Source organism: Oncorhynchus tshawytscha, linkage group LG17 (assembly GCF_018296145.1).
Source record: "Oncorhynchus tshawytscha isolate Ot180627B linkage group LG17, Otsh_v2.0, whole genome shotgun sequence".
In the NCBI taxonomy this organism is placed as follows: domain Eukaryota; kingdom Metazoa; phylum Chordata; class Actinopteri; order Salmoniformes; family Salmonidae; genus Oncorhynchus; species Oncorhynchus tshawytscha.
The window spans coordinates 18,852,927-18,865,437 of record NC_056445.1 but is presented as its reverse complement, the minus strand read 5'-3'; the positions used below and the strand labels follow the sequence as shown (position 1 = coordinate 18,865,437).

General features: G+C 42.2%; 1 protein-coding gene across 1 annotated transcript; it reads left to right on the top strand.

Annotated features, from left to right (window-relative positions):
• The first annotated feature begins 1,764 nt into the window (after positions 1-1,764).
• Positions 1,765-4,313, top strand: LOC112217009 (tyrosine 3-monooxygenase-like). The gene is given in 8 exon segments (XM_042299983.1): positions 1,765-1,796; positions 1,949-2,094; positions 2,422-2,534; positions 2,536-2,558; positions 2,741-2,810; positions 2,950-3,004; positions 3,222-3,348; positions 3,499-4,313. Coding segments are annotated over 7 exon segments (474 nt in total). The 3' UTR covers positions 3,257-3,348; positions 3,499-4,313.
• The last annotated feature ends 8,198 nt before the right edge of the window (positions 4,314-12,511 follow it).

The following is a 12,511-nucleotide window of genomic DNA, read 5'->3' as shown; positions in this document are numbered from 1 at the left end:
CTTCAGATCAATTCTCAAAATAAGTATTGTTATTATTATATATGTTTTATTATAATTAGGCTGTAATTGGTTGTGAGAACATATTTTGTGTTAGTCTGTCAAAGTGCGTTTCAGCACCTTGGAGAGCATCCCAAGTAAGGGGAAAATAAATGTTACATAATGGAAATACAAATATATAGCCTAGGATAAATGTAGGTAAAACTCAATATTCATAATCTTATTTTGTAGGCTACAAAACGTTTTATTTCTCAATATATTAGGCCTATACGTGCTTTCATCGGCTATTTTTTATTCCATTAAAAGGTGATTGGCTGTTATGACGCATAACACCTAAAACTCAGACGTGTGCATTTGCATAACTCATTTCCATAAAGAATTATGTGAGCACTGGGATATAAACCTGTCTCTCTGCTGATGGCACAGATTCAAAAACGGCTGTGCCTCGGCGAGTCTTAGTATCCGGGAATAGGCCTATATAGACTATTCGACCAAACAAATCATAGCAACTCTGCAATATTATTTTTAATACAGTCTACGACAAATCGCCAGAAGTTCAACGAAGACGGAGAGTGTGGTGCAAAATATTCCGTTCGTCTGCAGAAAGCGAAGTCTGATCGAAGATGCCCGGAAAGAGCGCGCCAGCTGTTCATCGTCCCCTGACCCATCGCGGGACGGTGAAAACGTTGTGTTTGAGGAAAAGGAAGGAACCGTGACACTGAACATTCTTTTCTCACTCAGCCATGAGAAGAATGCAGGGTTCTTTAAAACTGGCAAAGTATTTGAGGTAAGGAAAACATGTTCATCATTAGATATGAGTTGCAGATGGAGCTTCAATAAATCAGGTCTACCGCATCGAATCAAGTTGATAAAATATAAATGTGTTTGCTTAAATATGATATGTCTTTACCATGCATTCAGACGTTTGAAGCCAAGCTTCTGCATATTGAGAGCCGACCAGGGAGGAAGTCTAAGAACAGTGGCTGTGATGATCTGGAGTTCTTTATGAGGTGTGAAGTGCACATCACGGACACAGACATCTTCATCAACTCACTCAAGAGAGTCGCGGACGACGTACGCACCACCCCAGAGGAAAAGGGTTATAATAACATTTGAATGAAACAATAATCATACGTTTCTAATAATAGTAACGTTTTTCTTATTTTAATTTGATTCATTATCGTTTAGAATAAAATAACTCATCATTTAAATTGTGTGAAATAATTATGCTCTGACATATTTTCCTGTTTCCTTGTTTTAGGTCCCTGGTTCCCCAGAAAGATCAGAGATCTGGATAAATGCAACCTGTTGATAACGAAATATGACCCAGATATGGACCAGGATCATCCAGTTAGTGTATATGTTTACCTTAGCAATATAGCTAGGCTGCTATTTATATGGCATTGATACAATACTTGTATAATTCATTGAATTGTTAGCAATAATACTCAACTATCAAAAAGGATTACAAACTAAAAATGTCATGGCTAACTAAATGTTATGATTCCTTTTACAGGGATTCAGTGATCCAGAATACAGAAAAAGAAGGTGCTTCATCGCTGAACTTGCAGCGAATTACAAACAGTAAATTGATACCATCATTTTCACATTTCAAAAAAGGATATTCCCAAGTAGTCAGTCGCTCTTAGGTGCCAGCACTGCATCATTGGAACAAAGGCATGCCATTGTAGAAATGCATTCGTAAAGGAATGACTAATGTATTGATTCATCCATCTCTGTTCCACAAGGGGGGAACCATTACCCAGAATGGAGTACACACAAGAGGAGGTGGCCACATGGTGAGAACAACAGCTGATGTATAGTATACTGGAGATGGACATCATACCGTAATACTAGACTTCTTCCATAATGATAATAATCTACAGTCAATATACCTGTGGAGTTGGAATGACAGTGTTCTAATGACTCTGCTGCTGCTGTCATTTAACAGGAGAGAGGTGTACCGGACCCTGAGGACCATCTACCCTGACCTGGTGTGCAGACAGTTCCTGGGTGGGCTGCAGCAGCTGGAGAGAGAGTGTGGCTACGGAGAGGACAGTATCCCTCAGCTCCGGGAGGTTTCTGCCTTCCTCAGAGGTGAGGCCCAGCAGCCTATCTCTGCCTGAGGGACAGAGCAATAGCAGCACTATGCCCAGCTTCAAGGAATAGAATAAACATGGACAGAGACTAATCCAGCATGCCCACAACTTTCCATTGAATGACTAATCCTGGTCAATGACGGTGCGCAGTGCGCACCTTATAGATTGATTGTGCCTCTTTATTTTCATGTAGATTGCTTGCAACAGTAATAACACGATTAGGGATTGTTCTCGTATTGCAGAAACACCATGTATGAACATCAGCATCCATGCTGTGAATATGTCTCTGACAGTGGTACCTTGCGCTGTGTTCTTGTTTGTCCAGAGGAGACAGGCTTCCAGCTGTATCCGGTGGCAGGGCTACTCTCCGCCAGAGACTTCCTAGCTAGCCTGGCCTTCAGAGTGTTCCAGTGTACCCAGTACATCCGCCACGCCTCCGCACCCCATGCACTCCCCGGAGCCGTACGTCAAATGGTGTCATTGACATAGTAGAATCACTGGAAATAATGTGTGTCATAAAAATACGTTTACTGAACTGATCATAAATAATAACATATGTATGATTCATGTGTATCATGATATTCAGTCTAATCAATGGACATATTCATGTGGTTCATGTATTCACTTGTTGTGCTTCCTCTCAGAGATTGCTGTCACGAGTTACTCGGCCATATTCCTATGCTTGCAGACAAAGAATTTGCCCAGTTTTCCCAGGTAAAAACATTTAGACTTATATTATGGTTCATATGATGCTTGGGAGTAATAATACATCAATTATAATAATACATCCATTATAATAATACATCAATTGTCCTATCAGTGCGCAACACTTACAATTGTTTGTCACTTGCAGGAAATTGGCCTTGCCTCACTGGGAGCGTCAGACGAGGATATTGAGACTCTCAACCGTAAGAGCTGACCTTTGAGCTTTCATTTAAAAATAAGCAGTTACCAATCAGATATAAAACATTAGGTACTGCATTAAGGTTGGGTGTTGGACTACAAATAATGGACCTTTGCTTCCATCTAGTGGAAATATAAAATACTGACCAATCTGATAATTTGACTAATGTGTGAAATGGAGCCTTATCATTTCTTCATCACTTGTTGTCATTCCTCCGACAGTTGTACTGGTTCACGGTGGAGTTTGGACTGTGTAAGCAGAATGGAACTGTGAAGGCATTCTGAGACTAAGTAGACAGGTTGGAAAGTCTGGTCTGCGGGCCTCCTGTCCTCATATGGAGAACTCATTGTGAGTAGTATTTTACATTGGTACTCTGTAGAATTGTACTGATAGAGGGGACTAATTCCTCATTTATTATCTCTGTTTTTATATAACATGCCGCTAATCATTTCTGAAGGAGTCTAAAACAATAACTAATCACTTATTTCCACCTTTCAGTATGCTCTCTCTAACAAACCTGAGTACAAGCCATTCAACCCAGAGGAGACAGCAATCCAGCCTTACCAGGACCAGACTTTCCAACCTGTCTACTTTGTCTCAGACAGCTTTGAGGATGCCAAGATTAAGATGAGGTACATCAATGCATACAAGTGGTGTATGTCTATATGTGAGCACTTCCGTACGTCACAGGAAATGTGTAACATGTGGCGTATACCTTGGGTTTGAGTTGATCTTGTCGCTCCTGGACACGGGGCTGCAGGGGTTTTGGAGAGGAGCCAGTGGGAACCTCAGGGGATCGGAGGACACAGAAGCAAATCAGATTGAAGGCAGCTGTTTAGGAGTTACTCGTAATTAGTATATTATGTTTTGTAATATGTTAAGGTAATCTGAATGAGCAGAGTATGGATGGACATAGAGCAGAGCAGGGATGGGCAACTTCAGTCCTCGGGGGCCGGACTGGTGTCACACTTTTACCCCATCCCAAGCACAAACAGCTGAGTCAAATTGCATTCTGAACTGAAGATCATGGTTAGTTGATTATTGGAGTCAGGTGTGTTAGCGAACACATCATTATGAGAGAGATGAGATGACGTGAGGAGACACTCGGAGTCCATACTTGCGAACATTTCAATTTAACCCATAAGAGTTTAAGCCCCGTCTAAATTGGGGGAGGATGTACTACTAATCTACAGTTGGTCCCATGGTGTTTATATTTGCGTACTTTTGTTTGCACAGATGAACGTGGCACCTTTAGGCGTTTGGAAATTGCTCCCAAGGATGTACCAGACTTGTGGGGGTTTATTTTTATTTCCCCATGATGTCAAGCAAAGAGGCACTGAGTTTGAAGGTAGGCTTTGAATTACATCCACAGGTACACCTCCAATTGACTCAAATGATGTCAAATAGCCTATCAGAAGCTTCTAAAGCCATGAAATAATTTTCAGGATTTTTCCAATCTGTTTTGAGGCACAGTCAACTTAGTGTATGTAAACTTCTGACCCACTGGAATTGTGATACAGTGAATTATAAGTGAAATAATTTGTCTGTAAAAAAAAGTAGATGTCCTAACCGACTTGCCAAAACTATAGTTTGTTAACAAGAAATTTGTGGAGTGGTTGAAAAAAAGAGTTTTAATGACTCTAACCTAAGTGTATGTAAACTTCCGACTTCACCACGCAGCCGTCATACGGCTCAGGAAGGAGACGCGTTCTGTGTCCTAGAGATGAACGTACTTTGGTGCGAAAAGTGCAAATCAATCCCAGAACAACAGCAAAGGACCTTGTGAAGATGCTGGAGGAAACAGGTACAAAAGTGTCTATATTCACAGTAAAACAAATTCTATAACCACATAACCTGAAAGGCTGCTCAGCAAGGCAAGGAAGAAGTCACTGCTCCAAAACCACTACAAAAAGTCAGACTATGGTTTGCAACTGCACATGGGGACAAAGATTGTACTTTTTGGAGAAATTACCTCTGGTCTGATGAAACAAAATTAGAAATGTTTGGCCATAATGACCAGTGTTATGTTTGGAGGGAAAGGGGGAGGCTTGCAAGCCGGATAACACTATCCCAACCATAAAGCACGGGAGTGGCAGCATCATGTTGTGGGGGTGCTTTGCTGCAGGAGGGACTGGTGCACTTCACAAAAGAGATGGCATCATGAGGAGGAAAATTATGTGGATATATTGAAGCAACATCAAGACATCAATCAGGAAGTTAAACATAGAAAATCTTTGGAGGGAGTTGAAAGTCCGTGTTGCCCAGCAACAGCCCCAAAACATCACTGCTCTAGAGGAGATCTGCATGGAGGAATGGGCCAAAATACCAGCAACAGTGTGTGAAAACCTTGTGAAGACTTACAGAAAACGTTTGACCTCTGTCATTGCCAACAAAGGGTATATAACAAAGTATTGAGAAACTTTTGTTATTGACCAAATACTTATTTTCCACCATAATTTGCAAATAAATTCATTAAAAATCCTACAATGTGATTTTCTGTCATAGTTGAAGTGTACCTATGATGAAAATTACAGGCCTCTCTCACAATTGGTGGCTGACTAAATACTTTTTTGCCCCACTGTATATCAGTACACTCATAACTTAAGCGTTACGGAACTTCTTCTATTTGATCAAATAAACCCCAGTAGCAAATAAGCTACTTTTTTTGTTGTTGACCAAATTCGACACTCATTGACTTCCATACAAAAACTCCTTGCTTGGGTGGATGAAACAATGGAAAAAAATGTCACCTGCTGAAGGGAGACAGATTTTCCGCAGAGTTGGGCCTCTCTCTTCCTTTAGGTTTAAAATATCCCTATTTTGGCCAGGGTTGACCTCTTTTAAGAAATGCAGTTGGTTGGTGGATATAAAGTTTAAGATCTTTGATACACTGATGAAGAATTTGTGCCAGGATATAATAAGTGCCATTTGTTGAGGTTAGCATAGGGATAATGTGTTCCATGTTATCTGATGAGACCAGCTACAATTGTGATGGCGCAGTTTTATTGGCTCTTAATCAACCATGCTATTTTGTTTGTTTTTCCCATTGTTTGTAACTTATTTTGTACATAATGTTGCTGCTACCGTCTCTTATGACTGAAAAGAGCTCTGGACTACAGAACAGTGATTACGCACCTCAAATTGGACAAATAATTTTTCTTTAATGAGTCGTACGGGAAGGATATTCCAAAAGGATACTCCAAACACTCAAACAGGCCCTCATCCCCATAATTTGCTGGAGAAAGAAACTGAGATTTTGCGTAAAGAGATCGGGGTGCCTTGTGAGGATCAGGCGACGAGAGGCTAATCTGCCTTTGTCATCAGTACTGTTAGCTAACATTCAATTGTTGGAAAATAAATGTGTCGTACTGAAAGCACCATCGGGACATTAAAAACTGCAATATCTTATGTTTCACCTCAGTCGTGGCTGAATGACAACATTAATAACATACAGCTGGCAGGTTATACACTATCGGCAGGACAGAACAGTAGTGTCTGGTAAGACACGGGGCGGGGGCCTATACATATTTGTAAACAACAGCTGGTGCACGATATCTAAAGAAGTCTCAAGGTTTTGCTCGCCTGAGGTAGAGTATGTCACGATAAGCTGTAGACCACACTATCTACCTAGAGTTTATCTGTATTTTTCGTAGCGGTCTACATACCACCACAGACCAATGCTGGCACTCAATGAGCTGTGTACCTCCATATGCAAACAGGAAAACGCTCATCCAGAGGTGGCGGTCCTAGTGGCCGGGGACTTTGATGCAGGGAAACTTAAGTCAGTTTTACCTAATTTCTATCAGCATGCTCGATGTGCAACCAGAGGGGAAGAAAACTCTAGACCCCCTTTACTCCACACACAGAGACACGTACAAAGCTCTCCCTCGCCCTCCATTTGACAAATCTGACCATAATTCTATCCTGATTCCTGCTTACAAGCAAAAATTAAAGCAGGAAGCACCAGTGACTCGGTCTATAAAAAAGCTTATAAGAAATCCCACTATGCCCTCCGACGAACCATCAAACAAGCAAAGCATAAATACAGGACTAAGATCGAATTGTACTACACCGGCTCCGATGTGGCAGGGCTTGCAGACTATTACAGACTACAAAGGGAAGCACAGCCGAGAGCTGTCCAGTGACACCAGCCTACCAGATGAGCTAAATAACTTCTATGCTCGCTTCGAGGCAAGTAACACAAACATGCATGAGAGCATCAGCTGTTCCGCATGACTGTGTGATCACGCTCTGCGCAGTCGATGTGAGGAAGTCCTTTAAATAGGTCAACATTCATAAGGCCGCAGGGCCAGATGGATTACCAGGACGTGTCCTCTGAGCATGCGCTGACCAACTGGAAAGTCTCTTCACTGACATTTTCAACCTCTCCCTGACCAATTCTGTCATACCTACATGTTTCAAGCAGACCTCCATAGTCCCTGTGCCCTAGAACACTAAGGTAACCTGCCTAAATGACTACCAACCTGTAGCACTTACATCTGTAGCCATGAAATGCTTTGAAAGGCTAGTCATGGCTCACATCAACACCACTCCAACACCATCATTAAGTTTGCTGATGACAACAGCGGTAGGCCTGATCATGGACAACGACGAGACGGCCTATAGGGAGGGGGTCAGAGATCTGTGGTGCAAGGACAACAGCCTATCCCTCAATGCGATCAAGACAAAAGGAGATGATTGTGGACTACAGGAAAAGGAAGACAGAGCATGCCTCCATTCTCATCGACAGGGCTGTAGTGGAGCAGGTTGAGAGCTTCAAGTACCTTGGCGTCCACATCACCAACAAACTAACATGATCCAAGCTCACCAAGACAGTCGTGAAGAGGCCATGACAAAACCTATTCCCCCTCAGGAGACTGAAAGGATTTGGCATGGATCCTCAGATCCTCAAAAAGTTCTACAGCTGCACCAAGTAGAGCATCCTGACTGGTTGCATCACTGCCTGGACCTCTACCAGGTGGTGTCAGAGGGAGGCCCTAAAAATGGTCAAAGACTGCAACCACCCTAGTCATAGACTGTTCTCTCTGCTACTGCACGGCAAGCGGTACCGGAGCACCAAGTCTAGTTCCAAGAGGCTTCAAACAGCTTCTACACCCAAGCCATAAGACTCCTGAACATCAAGTCAAATGGCTACCCAGACTATTTGCATTGCCCCCCCGGCACATTGTACCGGTACCCCCTGTATATATCCCCGCTATTGTTATTTACTGCTGCTCTTTAATTATTTGTTATTCTTAGCTCTTACTTTTTGGGGGGTATTTTCTTAAAACGGCATTGTTGGTTAAGGGTTTGTAAGTAAGCATTTCAATGTAAGGTTTACACCTGTTGTATTCCACACATGTGACAAATAAAATGTTATTTTATTTTGAATTTAGCTTTCTGTCACATGCAAGTAAATCGCAGATTTGAATTGGCTGATACGCATTTGGTGCCAGAGAAACTGTTTAAAATGAAATGGTTGCTTATTCGCAAATATGGACCCAATGTTTTGAAACCTCATTGTTCTACCTGCAGGCAGTACTCGTCGTCCATCAAACGGCCCTTCTCTGTCCGGTACGACCCATTCACCTGCAGCCTGGAGGTTCTAGACCAGCCCAGTAAGATCCAGCATGCCCTAGGCCAGATGAGAGACGACCTGAAGATACTCCACAGTGCCCTAGAGAAACTGGGCTGAGGGCAATCAATGCTCAAAATACAGTAGTTCCATTTAAGACAATCAGTTGAATATACAGCTCTTCAATCCTGCTGGGCTAATACTTGCATTCTTATTATGGTATTTTTTTTAGAGACTAAACTAGATTTTGCCTTTAAATGGATGGATGTGAAATGCTGTGTATATATTTATTCAACTGAAAAACACAATTTCTATTTCTTTGCTAGATGAATTAATATTTCCTTGTTGGGTGTATGTATTGATATGTACAGTCATGTTATACATGTATTGTGAGGAGAATGTACAAAGTAATAAATATTTACATTTTTTCAGTCCAATCACAAAGGGCATGAAAAAGAGACACACATGGGGGTAGGAAATGTATAGGGTAAATATTTCAGAGAATGTTTACCTAAGTAGAGAGATTATATAGAGAAAAACTTTAGAATGCATGTGTAATATAGTGACAATGGAGGGAGATCAAGGAAAGAGATCAAGGAAAGAGACAAGAAAGTATCCGAAGTCTGTGTATTTGCGTTTGAGAGAGCTAGCGAGAAAGAGAGAGGGAACATGAACGTCAAAAGAGGGTGGGAGTACTACAATATAAGCCCATGTGCCACTGCCTCCCATTCCATACCAACTGTTTCCATTTAGAAAATTATTGGAACCCATTTGTCTTCACGTGTTATTTAGTAAAGGGAAGGAGCTAATTATGAATGATTGAAATATTATGTTTCCTCAGCTGGCTACTGTCAGAGCCAGCACTGAGGCCCAGTGGATCTGAAGCTGGACACACAGACATCACAGTGTAACACTACACGGTCAGTAGGGCTTCACAATGGGCATGATAAACTCTCTCCATCTCCTCTCTCTGCCTGTGGGTTCAACAGGTGATAGAGGCCTTGTTTCTGTATCAGTGACAATGTGTCTGCAGCAGAGTTCACCCATATTCATGTTTCAAGCCAGAACGCAAATCGGTTCATAGATCTACTCAGACTCTAAAACACCATGAAGTACACAGTGGCTGTGAAAGCCTCCGACCACCTAGAGTGGGAGGCCTTCCTGTTCAATTATTCCAGTGTAAATCAAACATGGTTCACCTTACTCACAGAGAAACTCAACCTCTCTGGTGGAGAGAAAATGGTGCACAGAGCCAAAGATTGATCTACTATACCGCTCGATTTGAGTGCAGCGGTGCACACATCCACATCCTTACCCCAAATTCGGACACTTAATAATTTTGCGTATCTCAGCTTACATCCAGCACAGCTCGAATCCAACCCCCCTCCCCAGATAAAAACGACCACTGAGATCCAAATCTGCTGAGGCCCCCAAACACAAAAGGGGTTGCCATGACGATAAGATAATTTTGCTTGGAACCAATAGTGGTTATCGTGCCTCACATACTAACCACAATTCCCCCAATGATGTACAGTATCATCCTGCCTTCAGAACTTAAGTGTTTCCTAATGTCATGGACCATCGTTACCTTGGCACGCTAGCCTCCCCAGACTCAAAATGATGGGTCATTGGATTCACAGAGTCCTCCCTGAAGACATAGATGAAGCACAGAAGAAGACTGTCTTTCGCATTCATAAACAAAAAAATGCTGCTAAATCCAATGATTACACTTGAAATTAAACGATGACCAAAATGATCCAATTGACATTTTGTGTAACCCACTGTACCGAGTGCTCTAATGATTTATCGTAGTCACATTTAGTCTGTATTGTAATGCTTTGCAGCCTTTTCTCTCAACTGCCCTCATCCAGATCAACACATTTCCACTTCAGGCTGGTTTTACATCATGTAGACCTAAGAAAATCCCCAGGAGATTAAAGGAAAGTATTTTTTTTTTACCTCAAAGAAAACCTCTAATCTCTTCCTTTGTTTTCTCTCCTCTAATACTGCTCATTATTAGCATTTGTTCTCTTTTTCTTGAGCCCCTGGCTTCATATATGTGGGTTGGGGCGGAATTAGCGGAAGGCCTCATCTTGTCTGAAGTGGTGGAGGGGATTACAAAGAGAGAGGTGGAGAGTTCACACCTGTCTGATCTCTCTTTGATTCCTCTCTGCGTTCGTTATTACATTACAACTGGAGATTAAGCTGGAAGCCAAGTCGGCCTACTAACCAGGAAAGCCTTCCTGGCCTATGAGAAATAGCTCCGTCATGGTTATTCTACTGTTCAACTTCAAACCAAGGATCTCCTTGTTCAAACAAAAGAATAATAAGAGGTTAGGGGTCATGAGAATGACCTAATATGGATACTTTAATACTAAAAGCTTCAAACTCAGTTTACACTTGATTTAACTTGCCAAAAATGACATGGTATGTCAAAGAAGGTAACAAAGCAGTCACCGAAATCCAAGATCTAGGGCAGCAACAGTACTAGGTCTGGGATTAATGGCAATTCTCTTGGTTGTTCCGGGAGGGTCCTCTTCAGACAGACAACTCCCAACAAATCACAAGGCAGACACATCAAAAACAACATTTGCAGGCAAAACTTTTGCTGTGGTTTTAGTGAAGGTAGTTGATGCAAACTAGCCACTAGCAAAAATGCCCTCATTAAAAATAACCTCTGTGATCTCCGTCTTACCAGCTACTATGTGTCCAGGGGATGTTAAGATAGGGCAAGAAGCGTATAAGGCAGTGACTTAAAAATGTGGAGGTACCAACGCCACCCTTTCCTCTATGCCAAACTTACATTGTATACATACCATACCTCTCTGAATCAGAGGGGTTGGGTTAAATGCAGAAGACACATTTCAGTTGAATGCATTCAGTTGTACAACTGACTTTGTATCCCCCCTTTCGTTTCCAGACGTGTTAAGATGGATCATTGGTACATTGTGGGAGGCAAGCTGTCTGTCCAGAACAGGGATGGGTAACTCCAGTCATCGGGGACCTGATTGGTGTCACTTTTGCCCCAGCCAACACACCTGGCTCCAATAATAAACTAATTGTGATTTTCAGTTTAGAACGCAATTAGTTTAATCACCTGTGTTTTCTAGGGATGGAGAAAAGTGGGACCTCGTTCTGGCCCCCGATGACTGGAGTTGCCCATCCCTGGTCTAGAGAGACAAGTAACAGAGGTTGGAGCTCAGACCACAAGGTGGTGGTCTTGAGTCACTTTGATTCTGGAAGACACTATTGATTGAGAGATTCATGACTCACATTTCTCACAAAAATCTCCTTGCACTTTGCAATTCTAATTCACCCTATGAGGATATTATAGCCTTTGGAAAATGTTCAGCGGTGTGTGCATAGAGGTTGCGGCGTCTTGCTCGCCGACATTGATTTCTCTGTGTTTCACGTAGCCATTCCAGCACCACTTGTGTCCAACACTGCAAACGTACGGCACCGACCACATTGGACTTGTTCAAACAAAGAGTCGACCAGGAGAGCGGTAGCATGTTATGATTGTGGATAGTGGTTAGTGCGTACGCTCCAAGAAACATACAGGCCTGTCTAGCGGGATTGAAAGAGTGGAGGTCTCACCTCCCCTATACCTGCCTTACTCTGTCGTGCAGCAACACCAGTGCACAATAAAACCTACTGTTTCACCCCTTACACATACATTAATGGAGTAAAATAAACTGTTCTGTGTTACTCCCTGTAGACACACACACACACACAACTCCATCCAAAGGGCTGGGCCCTCGGACTAAAAAACATCCATCTGTGGAAACAAGTGATTAGCTGTCACTAAAAATGATTCATGATCAAATTGAATGCGTGCCCTCTTGAAGTTCTAATGCAGTAAGTAAGTGCTATTCTCGTACATGGGCCATCCAATAAGATACAATGAGCCCTTGTTTCTAATGGAGTACTCTGCGT